The sequence below is a fragment of the Macrobrachium nipponense genome, chromosome 4 (assembly GCF_015104395.2).
Source record: "Macrobrachium nipponense isolate FS-2020 chromosome 4, ASM1510439v2, whole genome shotgun sequence".
NCBI classification, from domain to species: domain Eukaryota; kingdom Metazoa; phylum Arthropoda; class Malacostraca; order Decapoda; family Palaemonidae; genus Macrobrachium; species Macrobrachium nipponense.
In genome coordinates this window covers 91,863,797-91,891,609 of record NC_061100.1, presented here as the reverse complement: position 1 = coordinate 91,891,609, position 27,813 = coordinate 91,863,797, and the positions used below count along the sequence as shown (strand labels likewise).

Genomic DNA, 27,813 nt, shown 5'->3' with positions numbered 1-27,813 from the left:
TGATTTTTGGATAGAGTTAAAGTACCTACTTTTAAGCTTTAGCCAATTGTATTATCCCACACATTTTATAAAAAGAATTATCTCTCCAGGACTAGAAGAATGTATTATCACCAATAAGAAAAATTTAACCGTTATTACAAAAATCACTTTCACTCCCTTTCAACAAGGAGCTTGAAGGAATTTCGGAAAAATGAATACAGAAAATCACAGTAACAATATTATCACACTACCCTAATAGTACTGGGAGATAAATAATAAAAAAACAATATAAATTGTCTGAAAATATTAGAGCTTTGCTATTGGTTGCCCGGATTGTAATTCCTTCTACATCGATGAAAGCTGTCAGTATCTTGTCGAACGTAAAACTAAACATATTTCAGCATGTAAATTGGGGAATGATTGCAGTTTGATAGCTCAGGACGTCTGGCTAAAGAATTAAAGAATAGATTTTGAAAATAGTAAAGTTATAAATGCTTTGACGGAACTACAAGATGTACTGAAGGCCCCTTATTACGTTAAATAATAGTTTTAATGGAAACTTGGGCACCGTTGAGAATATCATTATGAGTCATGTAAATGCCCTGGTATTCACAACTTCATAAATATTTTTAGTCATTTAAATTCTTTCCAAAATCGAAGTATGATAGCGATGGTTTCGTGAGTTAACTGTTATAGTCCATTAACAAGTCCACAGTTCTTGGACAAAAGGTCTAAGCTCTGTACAAATTTCTTTAAAATACACTATGTTTTATAACATGTATTTCATTGTGGATCCTACCTCAAACACACATAATATATATAAATATAATATATATAATATATAGTATCATATATATATATATATATATGTACTATATATATATATATATATATATATATATAACATATATATATATATATATATATATATATATACATATATATATATATTATATTTTGCTACTTTAATATCGCATATATCTTCTCCTTACTGTATAAAATGTTAAAAAATTGTTTTGCAACATTCTCAGATTCCTTAGTTAACTTAGAGTTATAGGATGTTTAAAAAATGCATGTTCAGATTTCGCATAACATAAAGTAAAAGTATATAACGTAGAATGTGAAAAGAGAGAGATTAACTTTGTCCATTCCAAGATAGAAATTGTTTCCTTAATATGTCATCGCCTTGAGATTAAGAGACCTCGAAGTCTCCGTTGTGATTTGGATACATGTCATCACGTTTGATAAGGGATTTCTGTCTCGATCGAGTATGTGTCTTTATTGAGCATACAATGTCATGACTGGTTTCAGACGTGTACTTCTTTGTCGATAGCCACGTGTAGATTTCACGATTTTTCTGTCAATTTACGTCATATTAGAAGCTTCTAGAAGCAATGCATCATCTTTCGCACGGCCAAAACGTTTTGAGCCCATCAGTCTCTTGAAGTTGCCCATACAAGAAGAGAGCAAAAGCGTTCATTCAGACTTAAATCCTCATAGCATTTAGATCTCTCTCTCTCTCTCTCTCTCTCTCTCTCTCTCTCTCTCTCTCTCTCTCTATCTCTCTCTCTCTCTCCATACTTGATATTAACGTAACGTAAATTGGTTACTGGTAACTTTAAGATTTAAGATTTGAGATTTCCTAGAGTTATTTAGTATTATTTAGTGCTTTTTATGGAATCTGAACAAACATTGCACAAGTGTGTAACAGCACCTTTTATTTTTATTTTTGGAAATATTGTGAATTGTGTGGTGAAAATTTTTTACCAAGCTGCAGCAGAAAGAAAATTGGTACCAAGGTAGTGTTATTTTATATGTATTAGTTGCAACTAATAGTTACAGTGGTTTGGAGAGCAATTCAAATTTTTTACACATTGCAATTTTTTGTGTTTTGTGTTTGTTTCATTTGAAGTGATTTTTTTGTGTGTGGATTTATCCATTTTTTCTCGTTGAAGTGTGTTTTTATTTTATATTCTGTGTGATTAGTGCTTTTTACAATTTTGGTATTTTCCACATTTTTCTGTGTTTTCATTTGCATTCACAATTTAATTGACTTGGTTGTTTTCATTACTTAATCATTGCACAATGAATTGAATTTAACAATTGTGAATTAATTTGCATTTACTTAGAATTCTTTTCAAGTTTTGTTGTTGTTTAGCCTTTGTGAATTAATTTTCAAATTTTAATTAATGCCTAACACTTTTGAATTTAAATTGAATTAATTTTCTTGAATTTTGTGATAAATCCATTTTGATTTAATTTTACCTAATTAATTCAATAATTAAACTTTGCTTTGTTTTCAAGTAACAGTAACTTTCCCTGATATTGTGAATTTCACTTGTAATTTTGAATTTAATAGTATATTTTTGCATTTAAAATTCTTGTAAGTTTTCTTTTTCACCAGTATAATTATGATTTGCCTAGGTAGAAAGATACAGTGGTAATTGAGCTGTTTTCCTTCAATTTACTTGAAGTGAGTTAGAACCAGGGAAGTACTTAGACTTCTGAAATCAGGGAAATACTTAGACTTTTAAAGTTGTTGATGGAGTGATGTCCTTTAATTAATTTCATTACCCATAAGATTACCTCACACCTGTTTTGATGAGCTTAGTCTGATTTTCAGCAATACTGGTAAGTTGTTAGGAGAGTGACCAAATAGTTTTGTTTTGCATTTATTCTGTTGAATTGTAAGTTGATAACTTAGAGAAAATGGCTTAGTTCAAGGTTCAGGAATTTTTAGCAGCCCCTTTAATCCAAGTGTTATCTGAAACCACTCTGACTAAGGCCCAGTGGAGTGCTTTAGCAGTAGCATGTGGTGGTTTTGTGTCTACTAGTATGGTAAAGGCACAAATAAGATGTATAGCTATGGAATCATTAATAGACTCTGGTAGAATAACTGATGATGATGAGTTAGAATTAGCTCAAGAGTTGTTGAATATAGCACATGCTGATCTTATGAATAAGCAAGCAGAAAAGATAGAGAGAAGTGATGTACAGTTAAAGTTTAGACGCATTGAAGCAGAAGAGAAAAGAGAAAAGTGATGCAGAGTTAGAGTTCAGACACATTGAAGCAGAAGAGAATTTGATTAAGCTGAAAATGCAGGCTGAAAGAGAGAGAATGTAAGCTGAAAGAGAGAGAATGTAAGCTGAAAGAGAAAGAATAGACAGGGAAAAACAAGAAAGAAGAGAAAGAGAAGAAGAAAAAGCAGCAGAAGAGGAAAGAGAAAGTGTAAGGTTTGAAAGGGAGATGGAATTGATAAGGGCTAGATTCACATTATCTGTAACACCGTCTAACTCTAACCAAGGTAATCAAGACCCTGTATTTGATGTAGTAAGAGTACAGAAGTTAATCCCTAAGTCTACTGAAGAAGCTCCAGATGAATTTTTTTATTACTTTGAGCAAGTGGCTTCAGGTATGGGATGGCCAGAAGATAAAAGGTCAGTTTTACTACAAAGTGTCTTAATTGGTAAAGGGAGAAGTGCTTATCTAGCCTTAACAGCAGATCAGAGTAAAGACTACAAGGTACTTAAACACAGTGTGCTACAGGTTTACCAGATGACCCCAGAGTACTAAAATGAAAGATTCAGAAATTTAAGAAAATATGAGAAGGGAACCTTCTTAGATTATGCGAACAAAGTGAGAGGGTGTTTTAAAAGTTAGTTGAAAGCTACTAAAGTTAAAACTTTTGACGAGTTAGAAGAATTACTTGTTCTTGAACAGTATCTTAGGGGAATTCCTGGACATTTAAGAGACTATTTAAGAGAGAGAGAGGTTAAGAAACTTGACAAAGCTGCTACACTCAGTGAAGATTAAAATATAATTTGTAGCAAACGCAAATGCAGTGTCAAGTTCCAGAATCAACAATGCCCAGGTTTTAAGTCTCATCCAAATATCAGGAACAAATTTAATGGGAAACCTACAAGTGATACTAACAAGAGCACACAAGGTAATACACCTCAGCAAGCTAATGTGAAATCCTCATCTAATTTTTCAAGACAGTTACAGAAGCCTAATGTTGTCTGCTTCAAAGGTGGAAGAGCAGGACACTTCAGTCAAGAGTGTTACCAGAATCAACAGCTGTCAAGGCCAGTTGGTCAAGTAGTGAAAGGTGACCAGGTGAAACAAACTACGAAGAGCAGTGTGGGAAAGAATCAAACTCCAGAGGAGAATGAAACTAAGCAAGCTGAATGTTTAGCAACCAGTGGAAATGTAACCTCAAGCAGTGAGTGGCTTAGCAGTGTGGAGGCATTTAAGCCATATATCTATGAGGGTATGCTGTCAATTCAAGGAGGAAGTGTGCAGGTACCAGTCAAGATATTACGTGATACAGGGAGTAAGCATAGTGTGGTAGTATGTGGTGCTCACCCTCAGTTGGAGAAGATTACCTCACCCCTGTTTTGATGAACTTAGTCTGATTTTCTGCAATACTGGTAAGTTATTTTAAGGATCACTGTTGCCATTAGAGTATTCAGTCGTTTAGTACCTGTGATGAAGGTTCAGGTGTCTGGCTGTTGTGAGGTAAGAATTAATGATTGGTAAGTGTAGTAACCAGATACTTGGCACTTTCTTTCCTGTGGCACAAATCGTTAAGACAACATGGTAAATGTGAAGACCTACAGGAGTGACAAATTGCTGGGGCTTCAGGTGACAGTTGAGGACTTAAAATCCTAATAATTAATGTTTATATGCCCTGGGGAAATAAAAATAACAATAATTTTGATGAATACTGCATGATCCTAGGCGAGTTAAACAGTATTAGTCACGATTCTCCTCCTGATCATATTTGTATAATCGGGGACCTGAATTCTTATCCCACAATACAATTTTATAATGAACTTACTCGCTTCTGTCAAAATCATGCTCTCCATATTTGCGATGCAATGCTTCTTACTCCCTCCTCATATTCATATGTACATAATAGAGCGGACACAATTACAACCTCTTGGCTTGACCATTGCATCACATCTCCACAACTTCATGATTCTATTATCATCTGCAATATTTGCTATGATCTTGCAATGAGCTACGATCACATCTCATTACAGGTTTTATTCAGTACCCCATCCCTCCCTACCGTGAACCCCCTAACTGACCGCCCACCAGCTGTAAACTGGGATTTTAAAAACCAACAGAAAACCAGATACTTCAGGGTGACCACGGAAACAAGGTTGTGGTCACTAGTTCAACCGGCAGACGCCTTACTTTGTACTAACACAAATTGTGGAAATGACCACCACAGGAAGGATCTGAATGAATTCTATTAGAACATAATTTTTGCTATGCTTGCTTTGGCAGGGCTACCTTTAGGTTTCATCAAGGTAATTCTCGTAATATACCTGGATGGAATGACTTGGTTAAAGATCTGTATTCATATTCACAAGAAATGTTTTTACTGTGGAAGCAGAATGGTAGCCCGAGGGAAGGACACTGCATTACTAATGAGACAGGCGAGAGCGCAGTTCAAACTTGCTCTTAAGCACTGCAGATTAAATAAAAAACCACTAAGATCCAACACAATGTTTAGAAACTTAGAATCCAGTGATTATCCTTGCCTTTGGAAAGATAGCCAGTCCTTAAATCCCAAAGCTAAAAAGCTGTCACAGAGAGTAGGGGAAGCAGTCGGTGACGAAGCTATTGCAATTATGTGGGGAGATAATTTCAACAATATCCTGAATTGCAAAAATGAACAAGACCACTGAAAGGATGTAGATAACCTCCTTACTGATAACATTCAATTTCATTTTGCAGATCATATTACGCCAAGTAACATCAGCAATGCCATAAACAGCCTACCTGATAATAAATCACCCAGCTGCGATGGTCTTCCCTCAAAAGCTTTCAAATTCTGCCATCCGAAAATCTATTCAATGTGTGCATATTTCACCAATTTCCTCCAGACTCCCTACTCTTAGTTCACTTGATACCATTAATAAAAAACAAGCTAAAGGATGTAGCTGACCCTGGCAATTACCAGCCGATTGCAATCACAATGATGAAGTCAAAGTTACTTGAGTAAGTTCTTCTAGTGAGACCTCTCCCCTTTCTACACATCACTGACAACCACTCCACCGACACCTGCATTTACATACTGAAAGATTGCTGAACTATTATTTATCATTAGCCTCTCCCGTTTTCCTGTTTTGTGGATGTAAGAAAAGCATCTGACAGAGTAAACTACCTTAAGCTACATAAAAGAGGCACACCCCTATATTTAATTGGCATTTTATATTATTGGCTCTCCACACAGCAATTCTGTGTCAAATGGGGTAACATATTGTCGTACACCTTCAGCTCCCTAAACAGGCTTCGGCAAGGGGGCATTCTCTCTACATACCTGTTTAATACGTACACAGATGCCTTGAATGTCAAACTGAACTCACTAACAACCTCTGTTACGCTGATGATATGGTTCTGATTTCCCCATCAGTGCAAGGTCTCCAACTACTCATCGACACTTGCTGCCAATATACAAAGGAATTTGATATCCTATACAACAAAACCAAGACCCAGTGCAAGTCACTGCTCCCGAGATTGCTTAAGCAAATTGTAGAACCACATATTTTCCTCGGAAATCATCGGCTGGAATTTGTGCACAAATTTCCGTATTTTGGTTACATTATCATGGACGACCTAAAATATATGGCAGACATAGAACAGAGGCATCGTAAACTATGTGCAACTGGCAACATGACTGCAAGGAGGTTTGCCTTCTGTCATCAAGACTTGAAACTGCTCCTCTTCTGCTCGTATTGCTACAGCATCTATGGGTGCTCCCTTAGGATGAACTACACCAAGGAGACCATGAGATGTATCACTGTTGTTCAGAATGACATTTTGAGATGCCTCACAAACACTCCTCGCTACCACTCTGCCACACAGATGTTCACAGAAAACCACATGGACAATTTAAAAATCATTGTAAAGAAAACAATGTCCAGTCTGATCACACGACTACGAAACAGCAGCAATTTGCTCATACAAAGCATCCTAAGTAGTGAGGCAAGAAGAAGATTTAAAATGTGGAGGAGACGGGAAAATGAGGTGTTTGTTCCTTAAGCTCACCTGCGGGCTACTGGCCCTCTTGCTCAAGGGCCTATATGGCTCCCCGTCGCCACCAGCATTGGACCCCTTACTTGACATCCTCGGAGAAGTCACTTTCTTCGTCTGCGCTTCTATGAAGCCACAGCTCAGCAAGAAAGGTAAAGTACGGAAGTGTGGTGGCAGCAAAACTTAATCTATTATATTTCCCTGTTGGTGCTTGTGTGATTGCTCATTGCTACTCCCACCCATGCCGTTCACTCCTCCGCAGCCGTGCTCCTTTATCCTAGAAGATACTTAGATTTAAGAGCTGTGGTTCACTCGAATGTGGTTGCGTTCATATTTCCCCCTTTCTCATTACTGTAATGTTCGAGTGGTAATTCATTCTTTCATTGCTCTCTGAAGAATCTCTGAGAAGCAAGATTTACATTAAGCTTATATCCTACCACTTTTGTGTATCACATACGTGTTTATAAGGTGTCTGTGTTGCAGGTATATCTGCAGATCCCTGCTGTGAGGTGGATTTTTCCTATCCTTAGAAGCTCTGGTGGGCCTACGGGGTGTTTCGAAATTAGAGCCCCTCCCCCTCTACAGCATAAACTGAAATTGGTATGGACAAAAACAAAAAGTAATTCATAATAGGTATTTGTTTAAGTTTCTCTCTGAGTATTTAATATTTTGTGTGGTCTCCATCTGCCTGTACCACAGCCTGCATTCTTGAGGGGTATGATTTCAGCAAATCGCAAAAAAGCTAAGACTCAAACTCCATTTCCCTGAACACTTCGGTCACCTCTCTTTGCAGGTCGTCGAGGTTTGGTATACCATCATAGTTCACTGTGTGTGTAAGCGCCTCAGTGGCGTGGTTGGTTTGGTGTTTGCTTCTCACCTCGGTGGTCGCGGGTTCGATTCTCGGCCATTCCATTGAGGAGTGAGAGATGTGTATTTCTGGTGATAGAAGTTCACTCTCGACATGGTTTGGAAGTCACGTAAAGCCGTTGGTCCCGTTGCTGAACAAACACTGGTTCCATGCAACGTAAAAACACCATACAAACAAACAGTTCACTGTGTGTGCTTCAACACGATCCGTTAAGATACTACCAATGTTGTCACACACATCAAGGTCAGGGGAGCTACCTGGAAATTCACTTGACGAGAAGAAATCGATTCCACTGTTCCGAAGCAGCTCCTGTTCTGAAGAGCCTCGAAACATGGTCCCTTATTATGCAAAAATGTGACTTTTTCAACAGATAACACATTTTCAGGATCTTTGAGGAAAGGAAATACTCCACCAGTAAGCACAGTTTCTCTGACGTATTCGCCATTCCATGAAGGTCCTTTTTCTTTGATGGTCCACACTAACTGTTTTTCTGTGAAACTGAAAAATTCCCAAACATTCAGGAAATTTCACAACTTGGCAATAGCGCACGTCATCGCTGATATTATCCAACTTTAGAGCCCAAATTATGTCATTTTTATGATATGGCTTCCTTACTGTGTAAATGAAGAATTCGTCTGATGCGGCAACATGGAGAAAGTCAGCGTCATCCCAATCTTTACAAACCGCAAAACCATGCACGGTCTTCTCTCTGCTGCTGAGTCATGTTGGGCTTGCTGATAATATGAAATGGCTTGATACCAGATTTTTTCAACTTACGATATACAGCACTTTAACTTCTCTTCTTTCCCCTTTTTGTTTCTAGTTCAAGCACCAATTTACTTAATGACTTTCTTGGTCTACCCACTGCCTCAGCTATGATGTCTTTTGACTCCTGAGAAAGGACTTCAGGCCTTCCAAGACTCTCACGCTTTTCGCTATGACAGTCATATGGGTTTTTGTTCCAGTTTCTTTTAGCAAAGGATTCATCTCTTTTAATGTATTTAGCTATCCAGGAATGTGAAATGAAGGATGCGCCAGCATCCCTGGCCTCTCTGAAGGTTATAGCCCGGATTCGATCAATCCAGCTGATTTCCTGCGAGTTGTTAGCCATGGCTGTATCTAACTCCATCATTCAGTCTGAAAATATAAGAAATGTAAAATGAAAAATAGCTTAATAGAAACTTAGGATAATGTACTTGGAGATAGGCTATAGCAGAAAACTTCACAACTTTCCATTTCTTCTGTGGGGGCTCCAATTTCAAAACACCCGGTATATGTGTGCTGGAAATCGACCCCCACGTGTTCCTGAACGCATAGTTATTGCTCTAGGCCTTCCTTCCCGGTGAAGACAGTTGGGGAGGGCCATTAGCGCTCTTGCTGGCGCCCTGAAGTAGCAGATTAACAGTAGATGTAAATATATCTCCAGTAAATTTCACCCTTAGAGTTTCCTTACAATTGTCCCTTGAAATTTTTCTGGCCCTTAGCTGACATCTTGTTTTCTATTAGTGATTAAGCACTCGATTGGGCTTCTTCTTTGTTGCAGTCAGAGCCAATAAGCCTATTGCCCAGCCCATCGAGTCTTAATTAACATATATATTATATATATAGTATATATATATATTATATATATATATATTAATATATATATATATAGATAGATGTATATATATATATATATATATATATAATATATATATATATACATATATATATATATTACACGTATACATATATATTTGCACGAACATTTTGAAGGCTGGAAACCTCACCATAAATTCGTTGCAGAAAAAAACGATTCTGCTTTAGCTGCAGGGTGATATAACTTACATATCTCATCATCAGTGAGTTAGCTCCTTACACACGCTATCATTAACCCATATCTTGCATGTATCCTAGATAATGAACCCTATCCACTTTCCCAAATCCTTCACACCTGCACCTAGGCCCTTTAGGGTGCTCCTATCATCCTTCGTCCTAAAACTTTTGAATAACACGTTCTTTTCCCCAGCCTATACTTTCCTGTCCTTCTCATATGATAAAACCATCTTAAATAACTTGAGTCACTCCTTCGCTGTGCTAATCTTTTTATCTCTTCTTCCATATACCCAACTCTTCTAACCAAATAATTGTTTTACACAGTACACACAACTCAAACAGTTTACCACAAGAGCGCCAACATTTTTCTTTCAGCAGCCTTCCACAGCCGTTAATCACTTTCATAAGGAGAATTGGGTCAACAAGCCCTTCACATATTCTCTCTCCGGCACAAGCTAAACCCTGCTACTTTTCTTCCTTGAACTATTCAGCGACTCACCTCTCTCATTCTTTTACCATCTATAATATTCTTAAATCAACTCTGCCATTTCCGTTCTTCTACCATCTATCAATAGTCACTGTTCCTCTCCCCAGTTTCCAATTGTCCTCATAACTTTACTATGGCTCATACTTCCATCTTTCTCCTCTTGCATTTTCTTTCATCTTTTACTATTTTCAGCAGTTTCATTTCCATCCCCAATTAGCACAGCGCCATTTACAAACATCTCCCACACCATTATTCATCCTACACATCCTGTCATTTCTTTGGCCTCTTGCCTCACTCCACCCACAGAGACACTATACAGCCGGGTCTCAAACACATATATAAATAAGCACTCTCTTACTTGTATTATTGTAATACTTACTTCACTTCCATGTTGAAAACGTATCACTTACATAAGCCTGTCGTTCATTTATACCATATACTTTAGACACACTCCACAATGCCTCTCTTTCGATTATATCATACCTTTCCTTAGTTTTCTAGGTTCAGGCATTCAGAAATTGCGAAAGAAAAAGGGAGAGCTGGAGTGGTTGGCCACCAAGACGGCGATCCAGAAAATAAATAAGATGACGTACAAAGATCTGATTGTGAAACTGGGAGAAAACTCCACAGTTGCACAAAGAAGTAACAGTTAAAGAAGAATGACAGAAAGATGAAAAAAAGGAACCAGGAATGAAGGCAGGTTCATGAATACAACCACCCCCCCCCCCCCTCCAAATTTCAAACATATTATATAACTGTTTTACTGCAAATACCTTGGCAACGTCACTGAATTGGCCTAAAGCATTGAGTTTTCTCAGGAACTGAACCTACAATAAACATTACGTGCCACTTGCTTTGGTGATACATGTCTGCATAAAACCCCTATTAACAAAGTTTATGATATTGAAAATATTAGTACAGGCTAACTTATGACATTTTTTTAAGGACCTTTAGAGAGAGAGAGAAAAAGCGGGGGATTCATAACATTGGAAGTATGGAAAACAAAGATTGTGGTTAATGGTCATAATCGGTAATATCGCAATGACAAATCTGGAAAATACATTTAGCTACCTTGTATTTTTGCAATAAATTCTTTTTTTAATATAACATGATAAAATATTATAATAATCTTAATAGAGCTCCTGGTAATAAAATCTTCAATACCCTGGGGGATATGGAGAGATGCTTTCGAGAAGACATGAAAGAAAAAGGAATAGACAATAGGAGGACGCAAGACAGAAACACTCAGAAAAGGCCCATTAAAAACAGCGACCCCGACTAAGGAGTAAGCCGAGAAGAGGAATATGGGTAAGTGCCGCATACTGGGCAAATCAATCGTTGAAAAAGTATACAGGTTAAAATCCCCTTCGTATAGATGATACTTTTCCTTACATCGAGTTTTTGAATTTGACATTAATACCAAAGCTATGAACTTTTCTTATCTTGAAACGGCAAACTTTCATTTCAATACAATGATTTAATTAATAAGTCTAACCGTTTAATGCATTAGTTTCAGAGTCACATCAGAACTCATCTCAAGTCGGTTGGAAATACGTTAAAATGAAGCGCATTTATTATTATGAAAATATCACACCTATCCAGAGTTATGGGGGAGGGGGGGGATAATTTATGAGTAATCACACGAATAAGAACATTTGTTTTGTTTAAACACACTGGTATATATATGCTCTTATATGTATTATATATATATATATATATTATATAGACTATATATAGATATATTATATATAGATATAGATATATATAATATATATCTCTATATATTTATATATATATATTAATAATTATAATATAACTATATATAATATATAAATGTATAGAGATATATATATATATATATATACATATATATATATATTATATTATATATTAGATATACATTACTATATATATATATATATAGATATATATATATATATATATATATATATATATATATATATATCTATATATATATATATAATATATATATATATATATATATATTATATATATATATTATATATATATATATATATATATCGAGCTACAAATGTCCTTTAATATCTAATTCGCTCTACCTCGGAATTAATATATTTTCATATATGTTTAACCGAAGGGGAATTTTTTAGGCGATAATATTAATTCCTAGGTAGAGCGAATTAGATACTAAAGAACATTTGTAGCTCGATATATGTATATGAATCACGGTAATGTGATATTACATATATATATATATATATATATATATATATATATATATATATATATATATATATAAATATATATATATACACATATATACACACATATATATATATACATATACTATTTATAATTGTATGTAAAACACGACATATTAAGTGCTAAGAGACTAATAACTTTCAGTCTGATAAGAGATATATTCCAATGTACATGTTTTCTTGAATGATTATGACTACAATATTGTGATCGTAAGATTATACACATACACATAGACAAATGTTTTGACATACATATAATGTGGATTTTGTAGGATATCTGGTTTACACTCATGTTACTCTAACGTCCCCAACACACAACTCTTTCTCTACTTAGGCTTTCTTTACTTTCTGTTACATATTCTTCACTTCGTCTTCATCCTATGTTCCTACCAAACCCTCTTATTTCATTTTCGTGTAGTTCCTCTTCTCATCTTCGTTCCCCTCTATCACCCAATCCCAACTCCCGGTCGGTGGCGTGGTGTTGCCTCTCCCTCCCTTTTTCTCTTTCTAAGAGTAGCAGATATTACGTTTGGTTTGGACTTAGCGGGGAGACGCTTTAAGTCTCTCCCACATAACGCTGAGAGGACCTTCCTTTTCACTAGGCCGATCTCGCAACAGAATCCGATTGTTCGCGCACCCCTTTTGTTCGCTAGTTTCACATCCGTTCGTCCGAGATTTCAAAATGCTTTCGTCCTTCCTTTTCTAACGGCGAAGAGGGACGCTTTCTCTGTGTTCCTTATGATTCCCGCTGCATTTCTTGAGCTTCCCTTTAAGAGAGGCAGTTACTTGCAGTGTTGACAAAGAAAGAATTTTGCTATATATTACTGACGTGAAACCAAAGAGCTGACCGAAAGTCTGTGGGAAGCGGGAATTCAGTACGAAACTAATATGGTGGAAGAACACTGATGCCCGAGACTCGGAGGACTCATCTCCAATAAGAAGACGACAGATTACTTGATTCCACCTCAACTGGAGATAGAAGGAGATCAAGAAGAAAACGAAAAAATCGAAGAAAAAGAAGATGGAGAAAGGTCCTTCCCTAATCAAAACACACGACTAATCCCTCTTCCCAGATGTTCATTACGTAAACAAAGGACGACAGAATAACGTTAAGAAAGAACGCATACTGAATATTTGCCCGGTTAAAATATTCTTCATAACAGATAGCGTCTGAAGCACATTTAAGATCATTAAATGACGTTAAAATGCCTGACAGGAGGAGCTACCGCCAATTATAGTTCCCGTGAAGAATATGTTGTTGATGTATTCGCGATGGGTTCATTAGGATAAGTGCCACAGAGATATTATCGTCAGTTACCTCTACAGATAACAGTTCCGAGACTTTTCTAATGAAATAAGCTTTTCCCATTTCATTTCTTTTTTTTCTTCTTTTTTTTACCAGACAAGTTTTACAATACATTTTTGCCTGCAGTTTACTGTATACTTCTAAAACAAAACTTTTTTTTTACGAATATGAATTCTTACACTAACCAGAGGGATAATGCTAATACTGAAAAGATAAAACGGGGTAAATAATGACATAAGTGTAAAGGGAAAAATTATAACGCGAACGCATAAAAAGGTAAAGCGGTACATGCACAGTCTGAATTTTATCAGAACTTACCTTCTTCAAATGACGAATGCACGAACAATCTCGTTGGTTGCAGTGGGTGCGCAACATGAAAAGTCCTTCAGACCCCATGATTTCTCTCATAAACCTGAAAGTAATAAATGGCGATGATTTCTCCTCGATATACTCAAGGTCGAACAGTACGAAATGATCCATCACAAAAAGTGGAATACTTCACACTTTCCTATTCTTTCTGTCTTAATAACAACGACTAATAGTATGAAAGACGGGTAAGGAGAAAGAAAAATACATACACCAGTCACAATCAAAATTACTAGAACAACTCGGGAAATCTGAAGGGCATGTTCAGTCTCTTCAATGGGCTGATCGCATACCTACTGATAGGGTGACATTGGCAGTCACAATTTTTTCAAAACTTACTGTAGAGTATCTTTATCAACGCCAGAACGTGCAAATGACGAGTACACACAGGAAGTTTCCCAGTTCTGAGCAGCAACAAGAGGCACAAAATTAACGCCTATAGTGGAAGCCAAAACACCAAGACAGGGCACTAACTTCATAGTGGAGAAAGTGGGCCGAGCGAAAGTTAACACTTTTAGATGTCCAAAACACGAATTGTTTTCAGCAATCGTAGAAGTCAATCATGTTGAGCCAGAGGCCTCACATATACAACAAAAACAAGTGGGGAAGTTGACAAGGTGCACAGCGGAAGTAACATGAAAACAACAAAAAGTAATTTTTTGCCAGGATGAATATATGTTATATGTAATAATTTCGTTATCAACATCCATATACATTTTCCTATGTGCAGAGGAGAGGAAGAAACGATATGGGTAACTATCGACAAGATCCTCACGAGATGACAAACCAGACAATTGGCAAAACCCATCTGAAGCTGATAAAAGGTATCTGCTTGCACAAGATTAATTAGCACTAAAACTCACGGACAGATAAAAACACAATTTCACATGACAGGACCCATTTTATGCATGGAGTATACAACAAGGCATCCAAGAGGAAACTGGTGATTATCAGAATAACTAAATCTTAACAGCACTACACATTACCTAAAAATGAAATCTAGAATTCCACTAAACACATTCTTTACATTACAGGCAGCAAATTGAACTAGACTCCATTCAAGCCAAAAAAACACACTGTATTGAACACTTTTGTAAATACCCAATAAGATAATTTCTAAAAAAATATTTCAATAAGATCATCTTGATATTCATTCGGAACAGAAATACATGTTTGTGCCAAGGGAGTCCTCATTTACGACACCACCAATATTTCTCTGACAGGTAAAATGAATTTCCATAAATATTACAAAGCTTTTTGAACGGAAATGTTTACTTACTTTAATTCAATAATGTACAAATAAATAAAAAAAGGTTACTTTTTGCCTTTTCAATCTTAGGAGATCATTTGCAATATCAAATCAAATTTCAGCCTTCAAAGATTCTCCTCACGATCATTATTGTACAAACTAGAGAGAGAGAGAGAGAGAGAGAGAGAGAGAGAGAGAGAGAGAGAGAGAGGCTTTGTCTCCAAATCCCTGTAATCACAGCCGCCAAAAAAAGGACGAGCGAACTTCATATTGTCTCTTTTCCAGTCTCTTACTTTTTCCCTCCTCCCTTGGCTATGGTGCTACAAGAGGTGATTGATTACAATGGATTACAGAGGATTACAAGGGGAATTACTCGAACGGGGGAGAGGGTATGATGGGGCTGTAATGGGCCTTGGATCTCGTCAAGGTGCCAATAATAGGGGTGAAGCCTATTCAAAGGAGATTAATCAAGTAATTGGTAGTTGTTGCTAGCAGGAAGACACGGAGAGAGAGAGAGAGAGAGAGAGAGAGAGAGAGAGAGAGAGAGAGAGAGAGGGGGGGGGGGGTGGGGAAGGGTTGCAGAAGGAAAACTAGAGAACGTCAAGAGGAAACAAGAATAAATAAAGAAAGAAAATAACCATTAGTTGTTATGAAATGAGCCAAATACCATTTGATCTTGACAGTGTAAGAAATCACAGACCTCTAATATTAGAGACCAAAACGGCGAAATGCAGTGTCAAATCAAATACTAACAAAGATACAAAATTCATGTCCAAATAACCATAGTACTTAATGAAATTCAACTTAATGAACACAGAGAAATTACGTTTATTAAAAAGATTTTGAAACCTGCATGGATTAGAAAATACTTGTACTGGGATCAAAACAATATGAAGCATTACATGAAATTTCATCGATTTGTTAGGAAATCACGGCTTTTAAGGTCATAATGAATCATGAACGACAGATTACATTAAACAGTATTAGAAACAAGTTACATAAAATAAGATATAGTATCTCATGCAGTAAATACATATACGTTTCCCAAGTCTTGCGTAAATGTGTGTATCAAGTATATTAATACATATGAATTATTAAATCACACATTTTCTGGCACTGAAAACAAAAACGTATTTACAAAATAAAATCTCTTCGTATAAAAACAAAGACGGCTCATCAGCAACTGGCTGACCATCCCCTCTTCACATAATGCCACTCTTTCTAAATTTGCATGCACTCTTACACTTCCTGGACATAAAGATTCTTCCCTTCAAAACATATACTTTAACCAGCAATTTTAGAGGCTCTCTCTTTTCCCCTACCTATAATTCCGAATCACACAATCTTTTCATTCACCGTTCTTCATTCTCTCAAGCCATAAAAATCTTAATCATTATTTCACTTATGCTAGCTTGTTTATCACATCTTTAAACCAATCATATATTCTAATTTCGTTTCAACAGCTTTCTTCCACTCTTAATCAACATCCACACATTACTTTTATAAAGGACAGTTGGTTCAACATTTCTTTTATGCACCATGTTTGCTCCTAAACACTCTATTATCAAATACATAACGCAACCACTTACAGTCTACCATCATCCCGAATAAAATTAATTACTTTATCTTCCATAAATTCACTTGAAACAAACAAGTTACCTCCCTCATAACAATGACTCTCAAATTTCTCCACTTTCAAATACTTTTGCAAGTTTCTGCTGCTTCTCTTCATCATTAACGACCAGAAGAGTTTCTCGAAAAAAATCTGACTCATCACTCGATTATGATCCTTTTCTTATCCTGGCTCCTCCTATAAGCATGTTCTCTCTCTCTCTCTCTCTCTCTCTCTCTCTCTCTCTCTCTCTCTCTAAGTTATTTGCAGAGAAAAATGTTCTCTGCACTTGACTCGTATCTCTTAAGTTCCAACCGAGTATGAACTTGAGTTTTAACAACTTACATGACTACATAAGAGCAAATATATGATTTTAAAAGCAAATTTTAGTTAATGGAAGAGAGGTTTAGCATTTCATATTCCTTGCTTCTGAATGAAACTACCATCTTAGTCATTCCTAATTATGGGAGCCCAGTGTCTAAGAAGATTGCACAAATTTTTATTACAAGGTCATCTATGTCATATCCAACACATCTAGGCTATACTAAAGAAAGGCAAGATAAAGATTAAATTTTTTTAATTAAAATTTTTCATGCGAAATTCTAAACTCTGTTGATTGAAAAGATAACTAACAATAACATACTGTAAATCGTGTATGTTTTGAGAAGAAATTTTCATATCTTAAACTGAGTCTTAACTTGAAGTCATTTGTTCGTAGAGATACAGGAGCAAATTGACCCTTTAATGCTCACTTCTGATTATAAAAAAAATTATATGCACCGTGTTTAGTCCAAATTTCTCTTTTAGAGAATACATACTTTTGGATTCTCAAGTACAAAAATGACGACACATCTTTTATAAGTTATCTGAAGCGATTAAAAAAAATAAGTATGTAACACAAAAGTGAAGACATCAGGTACAAGTTTTGAAGTAACAAGTTTATAATCTCCCTGTCTTTCCCGAGACGGATTTAATTCGCTTCACATACAAATGTTTACTTATTGAAATACGTATTTTCATAGTAAAATAAACATCAGTATTTGGTACGATCATAAAACATCTACTCCCAACAGAGGCTAAACTTTTAGTGACAATTTATCGTTTATCATTATTTTGTTCAAGGAATAATACAACCTTTAGGAAACCTCTTTATTTGGGCTTTTATGAATTTCATCTTCAAAAACGCAATTGGATCTTAAAAAAACATTGCACGTTAAGTTTAATGCATGCAAAACTCAGCGGGTTTTCTAAAAAAAATACTATGACTTATAAAGGGATTAACAGCAAAGTATTGAAAGTAATGAGAAATTAGTAAATGGAAAACATATTATGGTGAATGGAAGAGGAAAATTCACTTAATAAGTAAGAACAAACTTTGACGGCGAAATGCACCACAAAGAATTGAGCAATTTCGTACGTCCAGTTTAAACAAAATGCTAACAAAAAAAACTTTTAAATTATGTGGCTTTAGCTTTATCATCGCTTTCAGCGGACGTGTGCAAACCTCCTGGATTCTAGATAAAATGAAGGGTAAAATTTCTTTATTTCTGCTGTTATACTTCCAATACAAAAATAAAAAAAATTCCTGTACTTGTTTGTCTCTCTCTCTCTCTCTCTCTCTCTCTCTCTCTCTCTCTCTCTCTCTCTCTCTCTCTCTCTCAAGTTTTTTTACCAACACTCCTAAGTTCCAAAACCTGGAGAGGTCTGTGGTGTCCTTTAGTGATGAGGGATTTTTAGGTCCTATATCTTTGATCCCTCGTATATCAAGTTTGCCATAGAGATCAAGGGGGTGTGATAAGAGCGATAGCAATGAGTTGCTCTTCTTGCTCTCAAGTCAACTGCAAATCGAAGTCTCTCTCTCTTGTAACAGTTCTTATTCACAGATCCTAATCTGCACGCAAAGGACAGGGTAAGGGGGCCGTCGCATTTGAGAGACTTTCGGTCTTATGTTCGAGTAACCGAAGAGTCACTTTCGAATGTGACGCGGATCTCAATAGGCCTCCGGTGGACATCTGGTGGATATTTGCTAACATCGATAAAGTGAATTCTTTTTCTCCCTCCCCGGCAGTTTCATTTCGAGCGTTTTGTTGACATTTGCATGAATTAAAATGCAATTTTTTCACTTGGATGATTTCCAGTGTTAATCTGTCAGAGAAGCCCATTATTGAGGTTTCACTTCAGAAAGAAGTCAAAACGCATATTCTAACTTGATTTTATTGTTAAAATATAAGACTACATTAAAAACTAATTTCCATTTCAAGCGCAACAATCGACAAAAGAAAGACGGCGCGAAAAAAATTCAGTGTGGAGATGAAATGCCGATGAATCAAACCTTCAACGAATTGGGAGCTTTCACCGCTATATTCCTTAGCGTTATTAAAGGTCGCTTACGGCACGCAAAACTCAATTGCAGAAACAGTTCCGTCTGATTTTTTTTTTTCAAAGAAACTGTGTATTAAGGCACTCACGGCTCTGTAAACAGAGTTTAAAACCACGTCACTATACATACAAATTTACATAAATATACACATACGTATGTATATATGATAGTATGAGCGCGCGTGTACACTGGCCAGCAGCGGATGGAATGGGCAAAACCTTTTCTATCTAAAGCTTCAAGGACACATATAAAGTAAAAAAGTAAAATCTAAGAAGTATTGCTGTATATTTAATAAATAATGTTGTGAGGTTATATACCTGAGGAAAAAGGAAAGAGGAAAAATTTCCAAAGGTTAGCAGGAAGAGGGGAAACAAGCCCCCACCGAAGGAGCCTTGAGACGAGATTATTCGAATTTAGAATCCTTCCTTCCACTGACAGACCGAAGTTTACTAGGTCACCCAAGGTCTAGCTAATACCACTAAATTCTCGAGACCCTGGATGAAGATGCAGTTCGACAAGGATTATCACCTATGTAGCGAACATCGCAATCCTTTTTTTAACTGAAGTTTCGAGTCATGGCTTTATATATAAACTATTAAGAGAAAAATCCATAACATGCATTGGACAATATGGACAATACTAGCATATCATCACTCTTGCTGGGCTCCTCCTCCTCCTCCTCCTCCTAATTTTTTTTTTCTAATAACTACTTGAATGCCTAAGAGAAGATGAACAATGTATAATCTTGGTTTGGCCGTTACTGGTCAGCACCGAATATTAGTTTTGGATATTTATAGTACCCTATACCCGTCAATCAAGCGTACATGCACTCTTGAAAACTGAAAAAAGAAATAAACGCTCTATTCTGTATTATATCCAAGTATAATAATCTTATTTTGTGACGACTGGAAAGCAATAGAATGTGACTGTGGCAAAATCAATATTTCTGAAATTAAAGCTAAGTTTCATCTTATCGAGAACTGGAGTCAAAATTGAAAATACAAATCTTAGCCTAATACCCTTGGCAATAACCCTTAATCTTTTCAAGTTGCCAATTGCTGCTCATAGGTATATTTATATCCTTATGTATGTATGTATGTATGTAGTAGTATGTATGTATATATATATATATATATATATATATATATATATATATACATATATATATATATATTCATATATATTATATGAATAATGTTTTGTTCTCATGAGTGATAATTGATAAGTGATTGTAAAACAAACATGCAAACCGCTAATTTCTTTATGAATAATATGCAGTTTTATATATATATATATATATATATATATATATATATATATATATATATATATATATATATATTTCATTTGTGTGTATGTGTGTAACGGTGGTAACCTGTGGGCAATGGGTATATATATATATATTATATATATATATATATATATAATATATATACTATATATATTATAAAAATAACCAAAATGTTCAAAATGCTGATACTAACAGTGAGGTTCCACCCAATCAAAGATGAGGTGCCTCCCTAAAGCTCATTTCAAGACCTTTGTTCCATTGCATCTATACATGGAGCAGTGATGAGACACTCTTTATGCGCAGCTCATTGCCCACAGGCTACTACCGTTACACACATACACACAAAAATGAAATAAATATATAGATAAACACTGCATATTATTCATAAAGAAATTAGCGGTTTGCATGTTTGTTTTACAATCACTTATCAATTATCACTCATAAGAACATAACATTATTCATATAATATTTTGCTTGGAAATTTCTACACAAACAATCTAATAAAAATAAATTGAAACTCGTATCATGAGCCTTACTTAAATAAATTATGCAATCAAAATCAAATACATGTTAGCGTGTGTTCAAGGGCTGGCGTACTCAAATAATGAAAACTTAGCCTATAGAGCGAAGATAATCAGTATGAAGAATGACAAGCGAAGGTTTATACCAAACAATGTCAAAAGCCTTAGGAGACAAGAGGAATGTTAAAACATTCTTCAAAGTTTCCAAAAATAAGCGAGGGCATCAAGAACTTATCACAGTGAATTTAGTGAGAAGTTGTTATATTCCCCAAGTGTCTTAGAGGACGTGAATGGAGTCGCATATCAATCATATCAATCTTTGGAAAGATCGGAACTGTCACTTTTATTTGGAGATGGTTGACAATGAGTGTGATTCCAGATAAGTATAAATACCAATGTTTAGGATTACACGAATAGGCTACAAAAGTGCCTAAAAAGTACATACGCAAACATCTTCAAATACAATGGAAAAAGACGTCAACTTTGTTTGCCTTTTCCCCCTTCAAACTCCCATAACTCTGTGGACAATCGAGACTGAAAGAAAAAGATACCTAAGGACGGTTGCCTGAAAGTGTCAATGTTACTGGAGACCAAAATGTCATACAGAACAGAATTTGAAAAACATGGAACTTTAAATGAAAAATTTCTTGTGAAGGATAACATATGCATGCGGAGATTAACAACACATAAATAATAATTTCTGTTTTAAATATAATTAAACAAGCTTAAAGAACTTCATGATTCTCACTTTACGCAAGACTTCAAATTCACCCCGTAAACTACATGAAAATGTTATATAAAATAGTGAAACTTCGAAAATGAATTCAGATTTTCCTACAATAATATGGAATAATTTTCCATGCTGTAGTATTAATTACACTGATTAAATTCATTTTCATCATTAATTTCTGTTCATATTTTCTTCAGAGGCCCATTCAAGACAAGTACATTAAATGGTGCAAGAAAACCCCGTAGACTTTATTTCTTACATCGCATGACATCACAATAGCAATAATAGTGATAATAATGTCTGACATTATCATTGCATTCATTTCGCAGAGCACTGAATTTCCGTGAAATGAAAAGCAAGGATTGTCGCTGAGAGAGAGAGAGAGAGAGAGAGAGAGAGAGAGAGAGAGAGAGAATTTAGGAATGTTGCATATAATATACATACATCTCTTGGTTCTATTACAACTATTACCGATGATTATATCTAAACAAGATGTAAGAACAAAATGACAAAAACTATCAATTAGATCTTTTTTCCTTGTATACTTTCCGATGAAGAATTATAATTGCAATGTAGTTAAAAGCTCTCATTGTTCAAAAAACAACACTGAATTCATATTTACTGTAAATAAAGAAAATTATCACAAAAACAAAGCGTATCATTATTCACACAACCAACAATTATATCGCGTTCCTACAAAGGATTCAAATAAATACATTTATACCGTTGAAAAATATCAACATCTGCGATTAAAGTCGACCTGGTCATCATAAAACATGAAACAGGTTTCCCGTAACCTTGAAAATCTCCCTCTTTCCACAACACAAAGGCAGCACATTTCCCCAATACCAGTTATCGTTGAAAAATGGTCTAGTTCTGGATACGAATTTTTCCAGCACAAACCACTGGGATTATTTTTTATAAAGATGAATATGTGAAGCACATACGCACATACACATACACAGATACACGTTCACACACATGTATATGTATATATACACACACATATGTATATGTGTGTGTGTGGTGTATGTAGGTATGTTAAAAAATTTGTGCCATAATCTTTTTATATTTCAATATCAAGTCACTAACAACAAATCCACTGTATATTGGAGATAATAATTTGCACCCTATAGTGATAATGTGTGATAAGTGCACCTGCCCTGACTGCGGTTCGATCCCATTCTTTCCAGGCTGAGCAACAGTCTACTTTGGTCGAGTGGTTTAGGTCAACTACTGCACGAGTCCTATACTTGATAGGCATTAGTATGAATTCCATTCAGGAAAGGTACATTAGTCACAAATAATTCCCCTTACCAGGAAATTAATTAACTAAAATGATGCAGTCGCCTATTACTTGTTTGTATGTATGTATATATATAATATATATATATATATATATATATAATATATATATATATATATATATATATATACACACACCCATACACACGGAATCTCGTTGCTTATATTTAGTCTGTGTATAGCCTATGTGTTCCCATGGAATCGCTACTGTATCTGAATCGTATATGATTATGAATTGTATATAACTATAACAATACATAGAATGGGCACTCCAAGCCGGGCGCGAGGAAGTAAGTTCCGATAAGAGGCAATGGATTGTTTACATGATGTTTTTGTTTCTAACACGTTAATTAGAAGCACTTTATATATACTATATACATACATACATATATATATGCTATATATATATATATATATATATATATTATATATATATATATGTATATGCTTAAAATATCACATTAGATGCACGTGACTTCATTGAATAAGCGAATACACAGGAAAATGATAGTCAGAAATCCAAGCGCTTTCGTCTTTACGATGTCTTAGTAAAGACGAAAGCGCTAGGATTTCTGACTATCATTTTCCTGTGGTATTCGCTTAGTATATATATATATATATATATATATATATATATATATATATATATATATATATATATATATATGTAGTGTGTGTGTGTGTGTTTGTATATGTGTGTCTCACTGCGTCAGAATCTGCACTGAAAATATGTACCTGTAAATTGCTATTGCTAATAAATGAAGCCTTCAAAACATGTAATCACTTATAAGTAAAAGCTAAAGGCGACTGAAATCAAGTATCCAGTGTCATACTATTGTTTGACATCCGTTGAGTACCAAAAATCCATTAGCAGAAAGTTCTCACTAAATCAGGGTTGGGAGATTTCTATTGGCTGTACGTACTTCCAATTCGTGACAATTATTTACATTTAATGAAATTCACCTCATTACCATAATATATCACCTGGCCGAGGTTGAGAGCTAGTTTTTTTTATTTTCTTTATAAATGACGATGAATTTGAAAATAATACGAGTCACTCAATCATGCAGTCTGTTGGTCGTTAAATCTTCTATATATACGTGAGAAATAATAAATAAAAGTGCAATTATACTGAAAACATTCTACCTATATTTTACTATTTGAAAAACACCGCAGTTCTCTATCCAGCAACAATATAACTGGTTATTTACAAAACTTTTTATCAGTTTTATAGGGGAAAAATCAGAATTCGTTTTAAGATATTATATTGCTTTTGCATTTTTCGATATTGTCTTTTTAGTAAGTCGTGGTGTTCATGTGCCTTGTTTCAAAATAATTGACAATAGAAAGAAAAAGTGTTTTACATTTTGCTAATGGTTCTTTACTATTCCAAGTGTTATCATGAAAACATCTGTAAACAGAAAAACCTAATAAGTTACAAAAAGTCGAAGGCCGGCCATATCAAATCTCAAAGCTACTAATTTGTCGCTTTCATTAGAGATAATCACAGTTACAGAGAAGAAAAACTACAACGCTTAGATTTCCAGAAAAAAAAAAAACGTATCTTCGTACATGAACAATAAGAGCGTTGTAGTAAAAATTAATTAAAAACGACTTTCCATGTGATACACAGGGTGTCCATAGGGACATGGTGTAATCTAAAATACTTGTAGCTTCGAAACTATACATGATAGAGGTCATCTGTAAAAAAAGTAAGAAAGCTTGATGTCTCTAGTTTTTCTGCTCTTCTTTAGTTTTATTGATTATTTGTTTTATCAAATATTTTCCACAATTTATTAAACTTAAATGTGACTTCTTTTTCAGTACTGCTGCTGTTGACCCATGGCTTCACTAGATAAGTGAGTAAACACCGTTCTTGGGTTGGCTGGGCTAAAATGTACTGTCGCTGTCCAAAGAAGTTTTACAACTGAGTACAATAAAGAAGAACCACACAGGAACTGCATAGCCAGGTAGTAGAAGAAATCTAAGGAAACATGTTCCGTTACTGATGAACCAAGGTCTGGTAGACAATGCGTTTTTGGGTGGCAAACCTTATTTGGATAGCGACAGCACATTTTAGCTCCGCCAACCAAAGAAAGCAGTTTACTTTCTCTTCTAATGAAGCCATGGGTCAAAAACAGTTCTGAAAAAGAATCTATTTTCAAGTTTCGGAAATTGTGGAAAATATTCGATAGAACAAATAAATAAAACTTCAGTACAGCAAATCTAGACACATCAAGCTTTGTTATCCTTTTTACAGATTAATTATATCAGTTATAGTTACGACAAGTGTTTTCAATTGAACCATGACTTATGAACACTCCTGTATAAGAAGAGAAAGACAAAAATTTCATTCGTCAGATACAATAACACTAAAATTCTAAGTTTCCAGACATCTAGTCTCGTCTTCGCTGTGATCATACAGCTTCGGTCAGACAAATTTCATGAAAAAAAAAATCAGTTTTCCATAACATGAATATATACCAGCGTGTCAAAAGACAATGAACGTTGAAATACTAAATCTTAAATTTTTTTTTTTATTATTATATTCTAGTTCCACGGCGATTATACAATCCCTCATTTATGGTTTACACAAGGTATAACATAATGAATACTAAACTTAAGACTTTAGTATAATGAATACTAAACTTAAGACCAAATCAGCATCATCCATACTGATGAAGAGACGAAGTGTATCGAAACTTTTTGTTAGTATTAGCTCAAATCCTTAAACCTGTGCCGGTTACCATATTTAACGACTGCTATTCACATGAAAAAAATGGTAGGTAGTTTTGGAGGAGAGGACGTTTCATAATAAGCCTTGCTTTAATCATATAAATCCCGAAATAAATAAATGTTAAAAACAGCGAACAATGGATGTAACTTATTGAGATGTTGTTTATCAGCGCATTTCATAAAAAATAGAAACACATATACATCTATTCAATAAAAAATTAACATTTCAAAGTAATTAAATTTAAAGTAAAATAAAAAAATTAACCTATGATTGTGTTTTCAATGACAAATTATTTTTTTTTTATATAATAATGTATAAAATCCCTCAATTTTCCGTTCAAAGCCAAATTGCTGGCAATTGTTGCCTAGTATATACATGACATTTAGCTTAAGGAAACTTGGTCTCTTTTCTGATAATGAGATTTCAATCATTTTAGTTCATACCCTGGTAAGTAACTCTAAGGGTGGCTAGCCATTATGTCTGTTGTGCGACGCTATTTGATGGTAAGATCTGCTACAAACTGCCCATGTCAAACTTCCCTCTTATCAAAAGAGGAACGGAGCAGAATGCATCAGATTTTTAAGTACTTCGCCGATAGTGAAGAATTTGATCAAACATTCTAGAGGGTGCAAATGAAAAACGGAAACATCTCGAATATACTCATCTCTCCATAATCTGTCTTAATGGTACTTACAAATAAGGATAACTTTTACCCATTAGTTTTCGAGGCAAAAATCATTTACTTACAAAGCTTTGAGAATATCTGAACCACTTTCTTTGGCTGGAATCTAGATATATACAAGTACAAGATGCCCCGAAGCAATCGACTTTTCTGCACAGCGTATATTAAGGCCAATGAAAATATCTTTCGGTGGTCTCAGCATAATGCTGTTGAGTCGCGGCCCATGAAACTTTCAGAGGGCCAAGGTAGCCAGTGATGTTGCATTGCCCGAAGCACGATCATGGTTAACTTTAACCTTAAATAAATAAAAAAAAAAAATCACTGAAGCTAGAGGGCTGCAATTTGGTATGTTTGTTTATTGGAGGGTGGTGATCAATTTTCAGCCCTCTAGCCTCAGTAGATTTTAAGATCTGAGGGAGGACAGAAAAAGTGTGGAATGAAAGACAAATCCACCTCACTAGTTTTACAGAAAACTATAACTAGTCACCGAGCAAAGCTATTTATTGGTAATTCGAAGCTATGCACTGTTTCTTGGGTATTTTAATTTTACATTCCTAAATAGTAAAAGAGTGTCAGTTTCATTTCATTTCATCTACCCCTCTTATCTCACCCAGCCCCCTCCGCTCTCTCTCTCTCTCTCTCTCTCTCTCTCTCTCTCTCTCTCTCTCTCTCTGGAGATAGTTTTCTAATTCCCTGTATTTTGAAAGCACAGATGAAATAAAGAAATAAAAACCTTATACGAATTTAAGTTTCTTGCTGATTTACTGATAACTGATGAGAAAAGTATAAACAAAAATTAATGTAAATTATGTATTAGATTAAAGCGTACTTTTAAAAAAATACAAAGTATTGACAAATAACCTAATAATTCTGAGTAATCCGTTTTCTATAAACCTATAAAGGTTATCTTGAGATTAAACTGAACTTGTAAAAATCACATCAATAATCAAGAGTACTCTCATTCTAAAACGTAAAAAGTCTATCATTGGTCTGCTCAGTATTGTTTTATGTCACAATTACATCCTGAGTAACTTCTAAAATATGATTTACTTATTTGTCATTCGAGGTGCTGTTTTCGAAAAGGAGGCATTCTCCTGTCTTCACACACACACACACACAAACACAAACACACACACACATATATATGTATATATACATACATATACATGTATGCTTGATGGCGTGCGCTACGCT

At 35.1% G+C, this 27,813-nt stretch overlaps 1 protein-coding gene across 4 annotated transcripts in view; it reads right to left on the bottom strand.

Moving 5' to 3' along the window:
* LOC135211014 (protein spaetzle 5-like) overlaps window positions 1-27,813 on the bottom strand; it is a 956,827-nt gene that overhangs the window by 298,073 nt on the left and 630,941 nt on the right. For all 4 annotated transcript variants that reach the window (XM_064244036.1, XM_064244030.1, XM_064244035.1 and 1 more), the window contains one exon: window positions 14,065-14,158. In XM_064244036.1, the coding sequence (XP_064100106.1) occupies window positions 14,065-14,154 (90 nt within the window). In that variant the 5' untranslated portion in view covers window positions 14,155-14,158. The remainder of the gene's footprint in view (window positions 1-14,064; window positions 14,159-27,813) is intronic.